The 16486-nt window shown below is 37.0% G+C and overlaps 2 protein-coding genes across 2 annotated transcripts in view; one reads left to right on the top strand and one right to left on the bottom strand.

The window, feature by feature from the left end:
• Positions 1-16486, top strand: part of LOC131438410 (uncharacterized) — a 90450-nt gene that overhangs the window by 60856 nt on the left and 13108 nt on the right. The window lies entirely within an intron of this gene.
• LOC131438416 (lysozyme c-1-like) lies at positions 7097-13598 on the bottom strand. The gene is made up of 3 exons (XM_058608433.1): positions 13339-13598; positions 7432-7749; positions 7097-7368 (listed from the first exon to the last, which is right to left on the bottom strand). Exons 2-3 carry the CDS (start codon positions 7733-7735, stop codon positions 7229-7231), a joined length of 444 nt encoding a protein of 147 aa, XP_058464416.1. The 5' UTR covers positions 7736-7749; positions 13339-13598; the 3' UTR covers positions 7097-7228.

The following is a 16486-nucleotide window of genomic DNA, read 5'->3' as shown; positions in this document are numbered from 1 at the left end:
GGTTTGGTGCCGTTCCAGGGGAGCGAACAGCGTAATTCAACTCGTCTGCATTCATCAGCTTTAAGCGGAAGTTAACCAGGCATTATTATTTGTTTCGGATATTACGAAAAACCGCAGTATAGTTGATTATGGATGGACAGCGTTTCTTGCTAGGTTACTCACAGTCTGTAAGTTTTGCGCTGACTTTGGCCAGATCGATAGATAGAAATACATAGAAGATTAGCAAGTACCAGATCAATACTTCTGCAATCGGTGGAACTGCTCTATCTAAGTTCAAAACTGATATCATTTTGTAATCACACAATTCTTGCTTCGGGCATTTTGCATGTATATGGTCTTCTGCCAAAAAAAGATTCATGCCTTTATTATTTCGTCCTTAAATTCTTTTGGATTGTGAAAATAACGCCTTTTCCGAAAGAGATATAAAAAAACATACACACTGCGAAAAAATCATTTTACTTCGCGTTTCGATTAAGGCACTTCAAACGTGCATAGAAATGTACTTAAATACTTAAGACTTATCTCTCAGCCATAAAAAATCGGGTGGATGTGTTTAAATTGCCATAAATCCTTGCATAGCTTCAGAATAAATTATAACACCAAAACATGAAGAGTTTGAGCAAGTATGGGTTAAATCATAAATTTCAAGAGAAGAACACATTTTTACTTTTCTTTTTTTCCACCAGAATTTCTATTAGATTCATTTGAACTATTTTGCCAAACTGAACAAATTATCACCTCAGAAATGAATCCATAAACGAAGTTTCACATTTAAGGCGACTTTAACCAACGAAATGTAAATTTTATCATCAGACCCGTACTCAGAATTTCATTTCGGGAGGGGCCCTCAGATAAAAAAAAATGTTACTGAAGATTGCTTATGTACATAATTTTCGGTGCGCATTCTATCAGCGTTTCGGAAGTAGTGGAAGGAAGTCTAAAATTCCACAACGAAACTCGCACCGATTTCTTAGAGATGATTTGAAGTTTGAGAACAGATAATAGTTCGAGGAGGCCAAATCAGGTGAACAAGGTGGATATTCAAATAATTGGAACCCTAAACCGTTGATTTAACTATGGTAGCGATGCTCATGTGCATCATGTAAGTTCTTTCACAGCGATTTCGGTATTTAATCGCTCCATTAATGCACTCAAATTCTGCTTTCAAAAAATTCCACTCCGCTGTCTCGATATCATTGTAGCACTTCTCCGCTATTGGGACAGTTTACCAATCAGGTCAGAACTGTACAAGTCTATTGATTATTGTTTATTACAGGCAGGAAACCCCCTCCATTAGGATATTACTATTCACTCGAAAGGCCACAAAACCTTCTCAGTTATTAGTACCAACAGATAATACAACATCCTAAGTCCTTTGTGTGTTTTAATGTGCGGAAGAATTAAATTCTCAGACATTTCTTTTCATAGTTTTGAGTATCCATAGTGTTATTTGTCATGAAAACCAAGATTTTTTGTGTGCAGCAACAAATACCTTTCTAGAGAGTTTTTTAAGTATTTTTTTTTTCAAATGGTGTCGAATACTTCGACCAAAGATAAATAATAAAGACATGTACGTGCATATAAATATTTTGAAAAAATGTGGTTCGTTCCCGGTACCTTCTGAAATGACCGCACTCACCGCTTGGTGGAGCGCGAGATTAATTGCATTGTTATCATTTCAACCAAAGTGTGCCATAAAATCTCAATGTATACAAATGAGCTACCGAATCGAAACACGACGTAAAATACACTGGTGGCGTGATAAGACAGTTTTGGTTGTGTTGGTAATTTTCTCACGAAATTAAGTATGGCGCGCCGGGATTCAAGCATGTAAACATAAACAAACGACCATTTCAGATCGGGATTTCACTTCTAAGTTACTCCAGTTGTCGCGCAGCCTGGCGAATCTTTGCCACTAATTGAAAATCTGGACATTTTTTCGTCAAGGGTTTGCAAGGTAACGTCGAAATATAGAAAATTTTACACACATCGGATTCTGTTCATTTCGTTGGAGGAAGGATTTGGCGGATCGCACTGTAGTATCTATTACAGTTATTATGGATAATGGAGTGATTGTGCTGTGGGTGGCATTTCAAAAGCTGGTGATGAAAACGATTGAAACATCCCGGAACAAAACACCGTATTTCACTGTCAATGTTTTCGTAAACAGAACCAACTCTAAATATTTTCATAAAAGCAACTCCCGGAACGACATTTGTTTATGTTTTTCTTCTTCACGTCTCTCTGTTATTCCACAATAAAATGACAACCGCACTAACACATAGAAAAATGTGATCACCAGGGTATTTTACATCGTGGAATCGAAAGGGTTCTCACGGTTTGACATTTGCATTAGGAATGTATGATGGGAACTCAGCAGTGTAACCAATTTATCAGCATTGGTGCCAGTTTCGCGGAGGACCGTAGATGTGCGCCAAAAAAAGATCGTGACTGTCATGTCTGGAAATTAGTTTGTGCTTCGACTATCTTTGGAGAATTTATTTTACTTCCGAATTAAATTTTCAACTGCTCCGATTTTCTGGCTTACTTTGATGAATACTGAATTAAAGGTGCAGGGTTAATGAATGCTGTATGTTTGGGTGCTACCATAAATTAAGTAAACATAGATTTCTCACTGCACGGTGACACTAACAGCGCCTCTAGTGAGAAAAGGGTGCACTTTTTTTCATTAGCTACTGTGGTTTTGTTAAATGCGCAGGCAACTTTATGCATGCATTTTAGGAGCATTTACGCACCCATTCTCTACCAGACGGTGCTTTTGCTGTCACGGGTTGCTCAACTACATTAGTATTACACTGGGAAATCTATGTTTATTTGATTTATGATACTACCTTGATCAAACAGTCACACTATAAGATTTTATTTTTTTAGGTTGTCACATGTGTCACTTATATTCAATCAAATTTTCAGCTTGATACCTAGGCATTTGTAAAAGTTATGCTGTATTGAGTACATCTGCGATTGTGTGTGTCCTCGATTTTGTACAAATTTCAAAATGGCATTGAATTTGCAACAACGAGTTTGCATTAAATTTTGCGTTAAAACAGCTGACAATGGTGCGACAACATTGGAAATGTTAGAAGAGTGTTTCGGCAACGATATTCTGAAAAAACCCTTCTTAATCCACCTAGTGGTGTGATAATGCCTTTCTCTTCCTTCATAACAGTCTCATGAAAATATATTTCATGCTTTTATTAAATAATTTCGGATACTAATTTTGACACCAATTGATTCAGATTGATTCGAGTAGTTCACAAAAGCATGCTTCAGTGTTTATGTCACACAGTCAGCATCATTTTTCCAAACTAGTGCTTGACATTTGCGTTGCGTATTTGTATGAGAACAGTGATGCTAATCTAAAAATAAGAAAAACCCTTCTCAGTCCACTTAGTGGAATTTTCATATATCTTGAAAAATCATCATAGGGGGGAGTACATGAAATTTTCGAAATCGAAAAAAAATTTTGATGCCAAAAGGATTAAAACTGCATGAAACGTCGAGATTTAGTGACATCTCGAAAAAATTTTTTTTTTGAAAAATCGACTTTTTGGGACTTAAAAATATCAAAATTTGATTTTCCAGAAACTTAAAAATATCAAAATTTAATTTCCCAGAAGGTTGATTTTTTCAAAAAAAAATTTTTTTTGAGAAGACACTAAATTTCGATGTTTCATGCTTTAAGAGTTTCGGCATCAAAAAATATATTCGATTTTGGAAATTTCATGTACACCCCCCTATGGTGCTTTTTCAAGATCGAAAGTTGTCAAACCTTTACCACCGGGCAGCACCATGAAGGCTTACTTCGAGGTGCTTAAACTTTTGAGCACTAGAGCTTAACGAAAACAGAGGTGATCCCAAAATTTTGGCACCCTTATATATAAGAGTGGTAAAAATCAACGTGTTTTGTCGGTTACGTCACATATACCATCATATATCTGGAGCTAAAAGTCACAACCATTTGATCTTCGAACTTGATCAATGGCCCGACAGTAGCTTTCAAACGAGCCCAAGTTTGTTAAAATCGGTTCAGCCATCTCTGAGAAAATTGAGCACGTTCAAATATCTTCGAAAAGTGCACACACACACATACACACACACACACAAACATACATACATACACACACACAGACATGATAACGCACTGTCACACAATACCATTGTTATCCGTGAACATTGCACAAAGTTGCACATATTCTTCTAATCTACCGCGAATATTCTTCTATAACTATTACTCCCGTCTCGAACAACGTTGAACTATTCACTGCACGAAAGCGAGAAGGGTGAAAATGAATAAGCAATAATCGTAGAGAACCCGAATCTACCAATACATTCTTCGTTGCTGGTATACATCGTGCATGTTCGTTTTATACATTTAATTTACTCTTCAAATTGGTTCGAATAGCGTCACTGCGATGATCGTTGGTTTCCGTTCTTCGCGTAGCATTCTTCATCTAATAAACTCATATCTCATATCATATCTCGTGAGATATAAGCAATGGGAGAGTACTGGGATGCGGTTCATCACATACACATAAGACTATGGTACTAATACAGAAGGAAACGTCTTAATTTGCTTGTTTCAAAGGCAGCACGAACGATCATCGCGAATTAGGTTTTGACGATGATCGCAGCATGAATATTCGTTACACATTCGCGTTAAGTCATTCGGGGGTATGTTTAATGCGAATAACAACCGCAAGAAATAGATCTTCATGCGAGCAAGGAAAAAGCGTCGGCTTCGTTCGCACCCGAATATACGGACAAGTCCGAATATCAGAGTGATCATCGAACAAAGGCGAAGGAAAGCGCACGAAAATCATAGGCGTTCGTTGCATTTTTGATATTCGAGCCACATTGTCAGCAACCACCGAATTCACCAGATTTGGCTCCCTGCGACTTTTTCCTATTCGGTCGACTCAAGAAACTGCTCCGTGGAACGCGTTTCAGCACGCGAGATGAGATTATGAAAAAATCACAGATGACTCTGATGGCCATACCGAAAATTGAGTATAAAAAATATTTCGAGAATTGCGAGCGATGGCATAAATATGTTGCAGTCGATGGGGAGTACTTTGAGGGGAACAGTATCGGTTTTGATAATTATTCTGATATTTTTAATTTTCTGTATAAATTCCGGGAACTTTTTGATCAAGGTACTATGCATTCAGGAATGCTAAGAAACACTTTTTAAATGTCTGTTTTCATATAAATTTGAGGGTATTTAAGTTATGACTGCTTACTAATTTTCCTAACAATGTTTTGATCATACTTTTAACGTTAATTTTTTCAATAATATAATATATTTTTAGGCACAATGCTTAAGCTCTAAGATGCCAAGGGTATTTTCTAATCTTAACTAACGACTAACTTAAAACTAGAATAGTATCATTAGATTATGTCGTCTCGGATTTTCGAAAATCCAGCTTTCAGTTGGCGATCGGCAGTGGTCGGTGAATTGTATATTGCGTGAGTCTTCCAGATGACGTTGTTAAATATCTATGGCCGCTTCCTTCGGTTCCTGTGGGTCCGCGGGAAACACCCGCAGGCTACGAAGGCCCGGCGGGTGGCCCTCATGCTGGTCTTCGACTGGAGCGGTCTTCCGTGGGCGGTGATGGTGATGTTACGGAAGAGAATGAAAAAAAGTAAATATTGTGGAAAGCGAGGTAAAAAGGGGGTATGGAAACAATATGTCTGAAAACTACAGAGATCTAATTAGTTGCCGGACCCAGACTAACGATATTGAATAAGACCGTTCAGATAAAGTTCGCAAGTGTTCCCGTATTTTCCCCAGGAAATATGGGGGATACTTTCCTGGCTACATTGCCTGGAGAGCTTCTATTGAGCTTAGACTATCCGTGACAATGAAGTAATGGTCTTTGGGCGAAGTTTCAATGATCTCGAGGGTGTACTGAATAGCAGCTAATTCTGCGACATAAACTGAAGCCGGATCACTGAGTTTGTAAGAAGCGGTGATGTTCTGATTGAAGATGCCGAAGCCTGTGTTGATTTTTTATCCGTCAGTGGAAAACACCTTTTCGCACTTTTTTTTAATTTGGGTGTTTCGTTTGGGTGCTTCGTTGCATGAACATTTATAAGCATAATGTTTCATGTTTTTGTTTGGCACAGTGGGAAAAACACATTTTTTAAAAAGGGGTACATTGAAGAGCTACCTAATGATTTTTCCAGTTTATTGATGTTAAGTGATATAGAAAAATAGTACACTTGTATACCAGAGAGATCCTATGAAAAAATTAAGTTGCTGATTTAATTTATGTTCAAATAGAAAATTACTATTACTGAGGTAGGGTATTACTAAGGTAGGGCGCTTTATATTACTTTCTTTATATGAATCCCCAACGTAACCCAGTTTCTACCCTAACAACATTAGTTTCACATACAGTTCACATCTAATTATATTACGAGCCCGGTAATGCTTCATATTCCAAATTCAAATACGTTTTATGTTAACAATAAGATGGAGGAGACCAATTACTATAATAAAATTTAGATTCGAATGGTAGTGTTGAGAAAGTACGGCCTTATTCTCTAGAACATTTTATAATTATGTTTCTTTCATACTCTAAGGCTTTACAATCGACTGTCCTTTAAGTTTACTTAGTGTTTTCTGTAGAAAAGTTAGTGATTCAGATGTTAGTAAATTCAGTCTGATTTATTATTATATTAAATGTTGTTCATTTACTCTACTAATGCTACTCAATTTTATTAGGATCCGGTTCCCGGTTTCAGAGTGATAAGTATTAAACTTTTGAACCTGTTTAGCCCATAACAATTTCATACAACATCGAATTCAAGATGTATTCTTATCAATATAGTCTATAATAAATTAATTGGAACGGGTTCTGTAAGTCTGAAAATGTGTTGCTCTGATAATCTGTTGATAGTGATGTCGTTTAACAATTATTGATACTCAAAATCGTTTTAAAATTTGAACAAACTCAATAATGTAATGCTTGGCTGTAATAATCAAAAAAGAAAATAAATTAAAAGAATCATTGCTATCTACGTTTTATAAAAAAAATCCGAAAATAGCTATTGAAAAAAAACTTCATCGAACTGCTGCTGAAAAATGTTTATTGTTAATAAACGCAAATAACTGGTATCAAGAATAGGAATCAACATTTATCACACGAGCAAAGGCAATTAACGCCATAACCTACGGGAACTATTCGCCATACCAGCTTTGGAATTAAGCATTGCACTTGGAAATATCGGGCAGCTCCTTGCCCTTGCACTTCTTCTGCCAAAGGTTCCAGGCGTTGAATCCATACTGCATCTGAATTTTCTTCGAACAGTCGATATCGTCGGCAATATTATCGTCCAGAAAATCTGCAGAACCAATATGTGTTAATAATCAGATTATAAAAGTATCCACTGAATTACTCTACCCACCTTCACATTTCATATTACACTTTCCACCCTTACGACCCTCGCGGCACCATTCCTTGCTGTTGATTTGGAACATTCCGAAGCTACTGGTGAGATTGGGCAGTTTAGTCACTTTGGTCGTGTCCAAACCGCTCTCCGCATTTGCCAGACAAATCCAGTGGCCGTAGAAGGTGCGGGAAATACCATTCTTGCCCAGTTCCTTTGCCAGGGCACACTTGGTGAAAACCTTCGCTTCGCCGACCACGGCACACACCATCAGCAAATAGCACAGGCCGGCTGCAATAAATTGTGCTTGATTTGAAGACATGTTTTGTGCAGGAGCTGTAAATGTTGAAAAAGAAATTTATTGCTATTTGTTTTCTGATAAAAAAGTACCAAACAGTCCACGAATTTCATTAGATCTTATCATAATTTACTTTTGTTTGCCGTTAGTATGAACTTGAGCTAGTGTTTGTCTAATATAGATGAACGCCTCGAACATTGCTATTTTTCCAAAAGAAAACTTATATCTTATTTCCTAGTTAGTCATAATTCATGTGATTGATCCTGAATGTATGGTGCTTGTCTAATGAACTCTCAAACGATATTCACACTAGACCGTGTCGGATCCCGTCTGTAATACGCTTCGAATTTGTTAAATGAAACTTCATGAAAGAATTCTCTTAAGGTCGATTGCTACAACGATGAAAGTATGGAACCTTATGTTTTAACAGATTCATCGAATTATAATATGCATGGCTAGTGCTACGATCCTATTAATGGCAAGAAGGTGATACTTTCCCCTTTAAATTATATTTTACTAAATACAAATTTATTTATATTTACTTTTATAAGCTAGCAATTTTTCCCGAATCACTAACAACCCAACATATTGGTCAAAAAGTCCCGACTACTAATTAAAAATTTCTCTAAAAAAATTGGGTGGGTAATGTCAGTAACATAACTGGATGACGTGAATACGAATAAAACTTCAAACTTCTGAGTATCTAAAATCGTTCTCATAAGTTAATGTATTGTGTCAATTGTGCAAGATTTCATTTCTTTACTTCCAGAATTGTAACGGTGCACCTATACTAAAGTATAGGTGCACCGTTACAATTCTGGAAGTAGCACACAAATTAATAAGACAAGGCAAAAGAGAGTGAAGAATAGTTCGCCTGTAAGAGTACACACGATACGAAACACTACTATCTCAATGGTAAAAAAATTCAAAAAAAATTATTTCATAATAAATTTACTGATATTAAAAGTCAACTACGTAGGCTAAAATGAATTAAAAGTGTCAATTTTTAAAATTTATGCCTACTCAGTTGGTAACCCAAAAATGCAATGTAGGCACTCACTGCACCAAAACCGTCGTCCGAGAACGAAAAAACCTGTTTTAATCCACCTAGTGGTGTAATGATGCCTTTCTCATGTACATATAATATTGTGGTATTCTATTCAAAAAATTTCTATTCGATTTTTGAAAAAAACCAAGTGATTGTTTATGCATAACATACAGAATAAAACAGTGCTTTGATTGCGTAAGCCATCCTTAAGAGAACGAAATGGGTTCACTATTATATGCACTTCCGGCACCGGAACCCGAGAACCGGTATAATCGAAGTCGGTTCGTACGGCCACCAACTAACATGACACACAAACTCTTCTAGTACGCACCCTATAACTCCGGATTCGGAAGTCGGATCCGGATGAAATTCAGGAATTCCGTATGGGACCGGCGAACCTTTCATTTGAATCTAAGTTTGTGGAAATCGGTCAAACCATCGCTGAGAAAAGTGAGTGAGATTCATTTTGGTATATATGACCACTATTTCCGGTACTTCCGGAACCGGATACCGGGAACCAGGATAGCCGGAATCGGTTTTTTTAGTTGCCTACTGATAATGACTAACGATTTGTGTAGTTTTGAGACCAGTTTAGAAAATTTTTTACGTTTTTTGTTTCGCCGGTTTAAGTGACGGTGTACAATATTGAACGCACTTTACCCTATAATTCCGGAACCGGAAGTCGGATCCGGATGAAATTCAGGAATTCCGTATGGAACCACGAGACGTTTCATTTGAGTCCTAGTTTGTCAAAATCGGTTCAGCCATCTCTGAGAAAACCTAGTGAGATTATTTGACACATACACACACACATACATACACATACACACACACACACACACACACACACACACACACACACACACATACACACACACACACACACACACACACACACACACACACACACACACACACACACACACACACACACACACACACACACACACACACACACACACACACACACACACACACACACACACACACACACAGACATTGCTCAGCTCGATGAACTGAGTCGAATGGTATATGACACTTGCCCACCGGGCCAATTTTCACTAGTCGGTTTTTCAAGTGATTGCATAACCTTTCTATATGAGAAAGGCAAAAATAAACAAGCGTCATGAGTTTTTCTCTTTAATACTGGTGGAAACCGAACATTTGAGAAAACTATAATTTTATGGTAATTGTGGTTATTTATACTACTGAAAATTTTATTATAAATTGCTGATCATATTTTCGGTAGCATGAAGAAAAAATTATGTTGTTGGGATAAGTTCATTAACAGATATTCACGATTGACTTCTACCCATTCTTGTGCAGGGTAAATTTGGAAAAGATGCCCCATAGTAAAGTAAGTCGTATTAACGACGAAAAATATTGTGCAACACGAAAGAATACAATCGTTGTTGACTTCAGGCAGTGCAAAATTCGACCTTCGATACGAGAACTTGAAGGTTTACTTAAGGAGCAAATGCATCTTGATATTAAACGTGTACATTTACTTCAATGCAATAAGACAAATAATGTTGTTTACATCCAGTTTTATAAAGAGTTGGATGCAATTCAATTCGCAAAAGACAATAACAATGTGCACTATGTGGAGCACGAGAACATTAAGTACAACATTCCAGTATATATGGGAGATAGTGCTTAAGAAGTGCGTGTGCATGATCTTCCCTCAAGCGTCACCGATTCATATATTCGCAAAACTATGTCCCAATACGGAGAGATTCTCTCTATCGAAAAAGAAAAGTGGAAGATTTTTTTCCCCGGTATTCTAAATGGCGTACGTTTGTTACGCAAAGAACAAAGTACACCAGCTGCAGTTAACAACTTACCCTCCAACCAACCAGCTTCCGCTAAATTTGCGAATTTTGTTGTACGGGAAAACGGGAACATACACACACTAATAATATAAACAACGAATTGTTTAAGAAAACATTACCTCGATTTTCGTTGCAATTTGTTTATGAGCCTTTGTGTCACTACCAGTGTTCGACAAATGTGCATTACGGGTGGCATTTCACTAGAATAGTACACCAGTGTGTAAGTTTCATTCCTACACTGCGGATGCATTCGGTGGGCACCACACTTTGACAGACTTTGAGTGTGTGCTTGTGTTGAAAGAAGCTGGGGCGAGAGAATCACATCCTCTTCACATGAATCGCTCTCATGTGCTCTCGCATAAATGCACCCAAGTGCACTGGCGCGTGATGGCGAGCGAACACTTATGTGATCATCAATTAATAGAGAGTAGATCTCGTCTTGCTATGAAAATCTTGCAAAGAAAAACGAAAATTCAACGATTTTTTTTCACTGATTTTTAGAAGAAACGTTGGCTACTACGCAAACCTCATCTCGGACTTTATCGAACCGGTATTCACAAATGAAAAAAAATTATAAGGAAAGTCGTACTGCCACACAGTCAGCTATTTCGTCGGGATCCGACATCCGATCGAGAAAGTAACGAGAATGATGAAACAATTCACACTTCGGTTGTACTGGGAATGGTTTTTTGGTTCATGAAGGAACCACTGACCACTGGAAATAGTGATAAATTTTCTCAAAGATTGCTGAATCGGTTTGCGTATACTCGAATTCATCTCAAATGTCTCATAATGCCATTAGATGTTGTTGAGTTTTATATCAAACTCCCGGTTTGAGCACGAAAAATTATTTCAATATTTCAGTTTCAAATTATTCCAATCAAAATATTTTGACTGTCCCATTGGATTTTTTTCCATAGGAAGTATCATAAAATTAATTCAATAAATTATACTACATTATTGATATACAAAAGAATAACAAAGGTCTCATATTACTATTCAGCGGGACACCATTATGCAAGAGAGTTTGATTGATACGCTCACTTTCACTACACGGATACAAATCCATTGTCCGTACCATGATTGAGAAATCATGGATTTGAGAATCAAGATTTCCGATTGTGAATCAAAAAACCGAACACCGTGAATTAAAAAATGGGATAACAAAACTAAAATTGCGATTATGTTTTAAATTGTGGGAAATGAAATTAAAAACCATTTTAAATTCTAAGTCGAACTAAAATTTATCTTATTAAAAATCATTCATTTCAAAATTCATTATAATATCCACAATAAATATGTGATATAAAATGATTAATTCTGTCCAACCCAGGAGCGTTATTGTTACAAGACATGAGTGCTATGGAAAATTCCATCATTGAAAAGGGGCTATCAATGGAACCATTATTTGGAGAAGACTCCCTAATAATGCTATGCGTAGGAACAGAATCTGGGCAAACTTTCCTCGCAAAATCAAATATCCATCGGTTCGAGTATTCCTCACTCTCATTTCCTACGTTACGATTCCTCATTCGTCTGGCCGTATTCCAAAGAGTGCTCATTGAGGTTTCTTTTGACAAACCTTCGACAAAATATCTCCAATAGCTACATTTCTTGGCCCGAAGTATGCTCTTGTACTTGGTTTCTAAAGTCAAGAATTTTTCAAAATTCTGAGGAGTTCCTCGTTCGTCTTGACGCATTTTGTTTCGCGTGTTTAACATCTGAGCACTCTTTGTCCCACCAAGGGTTTGGAGGCCTTATGTTGGACGATGGAAAATATGAAAAGATAATACTGACTTTTTTTATTTCCTGTGAATAGAAATTTTTGCTTATTTCCACCCCTGATTCATTCCATGAATCAAAACCATAGGTTGGAGTGAGATCTGGGTAAGGTAAAAATAGGTGCATTCGCTTCGATTTCTTGTAATGCACAATTGTCGAACATTTTTTTTGCGCTATTGCTTATTAGAGCCGAACTAAAGATATTGTATTCGATTTTACCGCAATTCGTTGATTGAAAGTCGAGTAATCCGAGTAAAGTAATAACATGGTGGCTCTACTAATGCGATAACTATTAATACAATAACCCTACACAAATCTAGACTTAACTCCACGGTTTCGCAAATATGAAAGCATATGAACAATTTTGTTACTAACCAGCGTTGGTTCAAGTTCTACCATGTTAATGATATAAGGTTACTGTTATCGAAATCAGATAAAGTTGTTTACAGGAATGCTTTCTACATTAGCACTACTGAATAAAACTCCAAGTCACCTATTTTCTTCACACATGAAGACAAATACACGTATTCGACTTACTTTAATTGAACACAGTTGTACCTTGAATTTAAAAGATCTTGTGATAAGAAGCAAATTTAAGCACAAAGTAATCCAACAATCTACTACTACTTGAATAGAACACTCTGGATTGAAAACAACATTCGCAAACCGCTGAAAGTGTTGCAATCAACTTTAGAATGTTTAACGAATGTTCAAAATATTAAATCCAAAATGAAATTAAATCGAAATTTTACTATTTTGTGACAGTTTAGTTCAACACGTAAATTCGCATACGCAATTTACGATAGCGCACGAATCAGAAAATCCAATTCCAACGTGCATTCGAACCGACATGCCTACAAGAATGAATATTCATTAGAGTCGACAAAATCCCCGACCACCACTGTTAGTGTTCGTTTCGGATTAGCTGTGTATTCAATCCGTTACAGAATTTTGTTTTTCCATACCTTGTCGTGTGGAGCTACCTCCTTTCGGTGAACTCTTTTTTGCAGGATCCGATTGCACTGATAATTATTTCACTTCTGCGCGGTGGTACCGAGTTTCCATTGATTTTTGTTCCACTCGGCGAGACCTATCGGGTGGCCTATCATTGGCACAAACTATTTAGCCGAGCCGGCACCTCACACAATGTTTACCACTCTGGCCCTAATAGCAATCTGGCGTTAGTAAACAGTCCCTTCTCGTTTAACACGATCGAAAGTGAAGATGATAATGGCACGCGCACTCTTTGCAAGTCTCAATCGCCAGCAGAATCCCGCTCTCTATCTCTCTCACGGAGCGACGTGGAACCAACGCAGTAAATGACCGTCATTCGCGTATAAACGCGTGCGCAATCAACTCTATCCGGTTCACGAAGAACACTCGGGTAGCGATCGATAGAGAGCAAAATAATTCCGAGAGAACAGCTGTATTTAAAAAGAGATACTGCTATTAAGTTTTGTTGACGTTGTGTTTTTTTTTTCGGAGAGTATTTGTTTACGGAAGATCTTTCTGATTACCTTCGGTGATGTTGTGGGAGCGGATAATAAAATTGAATTGAACACTAAACTAAAAATTGAATTGGTTCTGGTTTGTAAGTTACCGGTAACCGGTTAGTAAACGTTCTCGAAAAAAATGTCTACTGAGTGGTTTATGTTGAACTGCTGAGTGGCGTGGTAACTCAAGATGAACTGCTATTCACTGGTGAGTCAAAGACGAAACGAAATTAATGTTACACATAGCATTAAAACCTGAGACAAATATAAATTTATTATGATACTTGAATGAGATATTTAAGCACTTTATCATGAATTCTAACTGTAGACATAATTTATCATGAATTCTAACTGTAGACAAATATAGCTATGCTGTTCCAATAGCACACGAGACAAAGTTATTTACATATGGTAGCTCCAGCAAATGCTCAATGCCTCCGCGGGGACCTATGGTGACATTTGGTCAAAAGAACGGCGTCGATTGGGACTATCGCCTTCGGCAGTAGTAGAATGATAGGGTAAGAATTGGATTCACTTACATTCACAATTCTAAGCATGTACAGTTGAGTCATATCAGTAACTTCACAGTTAATGTAGCTTAAGCTTACATCGATACAGACGCAAAGTTTATTTTTACATGTTAGGAGATGTAATATTGTGTCATCGCCGACGAAATTTCGGTATGTTTGAATTTACGTCAAGCGTAAATTTCATTTTTTCTAAGAGTGTAATGATAAGACAGGAAAATTTGAAATTGTTTATACAAAACCGAAGAACACAAATTATATACACGAAGATTAATTGCCATTTTGCAAGGGATCGGAAGTCCCTTGAATTTTACAGGTGACTCAATTCTTCATAAGATGTAATTCCTAAGACCTAATTTGACAAATGATGGAAAATTTAATTTGAAATGACTTAACGTTAGATTGGCATAAATTTTACTGATTTCTACTGTAACTTGCATTCTGCTAGAAGGTGTGACTAAATTGATTTAAATGCACCTTTTACCAGCCAAGCAGATGTGTGCTTCTGTGGCTCAGTCGGTTAATAAACGTACTTTGTGATCCAATGATTCTTGGCTCAAGTCTCGCGACTGTCGCAATCAGTTTTGTTTTTTCAATGAATTCGATGTTACGGAAATTAAGTCACAGTATTGAATGTTCTTCCACGTAAGTTTGCGTGAACTGCGACGCTCCATTAATGTAATAAGATGTAAAATCACAGAGTTTTTTCAAAGTGTGTACGTATTAAGTTTACTTCGCGTATTTGGTTCACCTTTTCTGTTCGAATCCATTTGATGCAAACATCGCATTGAGGCGGGGCTGATCGTTAGAATGGTGACCTCAGAACACAAAGTGCTCTGGCTGTGTATACGAAATGGGTAATTGAAATTCGATTAAGTTAACACCTTCCTAAGTCCTGGACTAAAATTATTTGCATGTGGAACAGTTTTTTAATGTAAATCGCTACCAGTTTGAGATAGGTAAAACACGCACACACACAGCAAATACTCAATATACACACTTAAATTCTATTGCTGAATAACGGTGAAAATATGCCGAGATTTTCACAGCCGTGTGTTCAGTAATTGTCTCGGCAAAATGTATAATTACTGATAATCTCAGCAATCCTAAGGAACGTAAATGTCAGTTATTGCCGAAATTGTCAGCAAATGCATTGCTGTTAGTTCGGCGAAAGCACTCAAAAATAAATCATGCGTAAAAAGGATTATGCTTTACTATTTTATGGAATAGTGACACAAAAGTTAGGGTTGATAAAGGAATGTTTATTAATTTGTAATACTAAAATATAAAACTTATATAAACTCAAACGCAAAAACAGTATAGTGGATTCTTAGATTTTTATTTCACTTACTCGGCAGGCCGCTGAATATCATTCGATCATTATTGAACAAATATTGAAAGGTTTTCTCTTACACTTTTTGTCCCGTTCCACGAGGAATGACGTCGTGGTGCGATACAAAACCGACAAGTGACATTAGATGACAATTTTTTACCGAATTTCGGTAAAAGCTATCTCAGCGTGGAAAATCTCAGCAAACGCATTTGCTAATTTCGGTATATTTATTTTTTTGCCTTTCTCATATAGTAAGGTTATACAATCACTGTGAAAACCGACTTTTAAACCGAGGCCCGGAGGGCTGTGTGTCATATACCATTCGACTCAGTTCGTCGAGTACGCAAAATGTCTGTATGTGTATGTGCGTATGTGTGTATGTAACGGTTTTTTGCACTAACTTTTCTCGGAGATGCCTGAACCGATTTTCACAAACTTAGATTCAAATGAAAGGTCTTGTGGTTCCATACAAAGTTCCTGATTATTATTTGGATCCGCAAATCTGCAAAAAAAATGAAAATATGTGTTCTAACTTTTCTCATAGATGGCGCGACCGATTTTCACAAACTTGGGTTCAAATGAAAGGTCCTGTGATTCCATACTTCCTGAATTTCATCCGGATCCGACTTCCGGATCCGGAAATATAGGGTAAACTGTGTTAAAATTTTTAATTTTTATCATCGCTGAAAGGGATGAAAAACCGTAGAAAGTTTTCTAAATCGACCTCAAATCTTCTCCAGATAGTTTTTATCAGTAGACG

This window comes from Malaya genurostris, chromosome 3, assembly GCF_030247185.1.
Source record: "Malaya genurostris strain Urasoe2022 chromosome 3, Malgen_1.1, whole genome shotgun sequence".
NCBI lineage: Eukaryota > Metazoa > Arthropoda > Insecta > Diptera > Culicidae > Malaya > Malaya genurostris.
This window is presented reverse-complemented; position numbering and strand designations above follow the sequence as displayed.

Excerpts from the sequence above, each read along its gene's own strand:
- LOC131438416 (XM_058608433.1), bottom strand. The coding sequence starts at position 7,735 with ATGTCTTCAAATCAAGCACAATTTATTGCAGCCGGCCTGTGCTATTTG. Across the intron at positions 7,369-7,431 it reads GTGTAATATGAAATGTGAAG|ATTTTCTGGACGATAATATT; the intron begins GTGGGTAGAGTA and ends TTGGTTCTGCAG.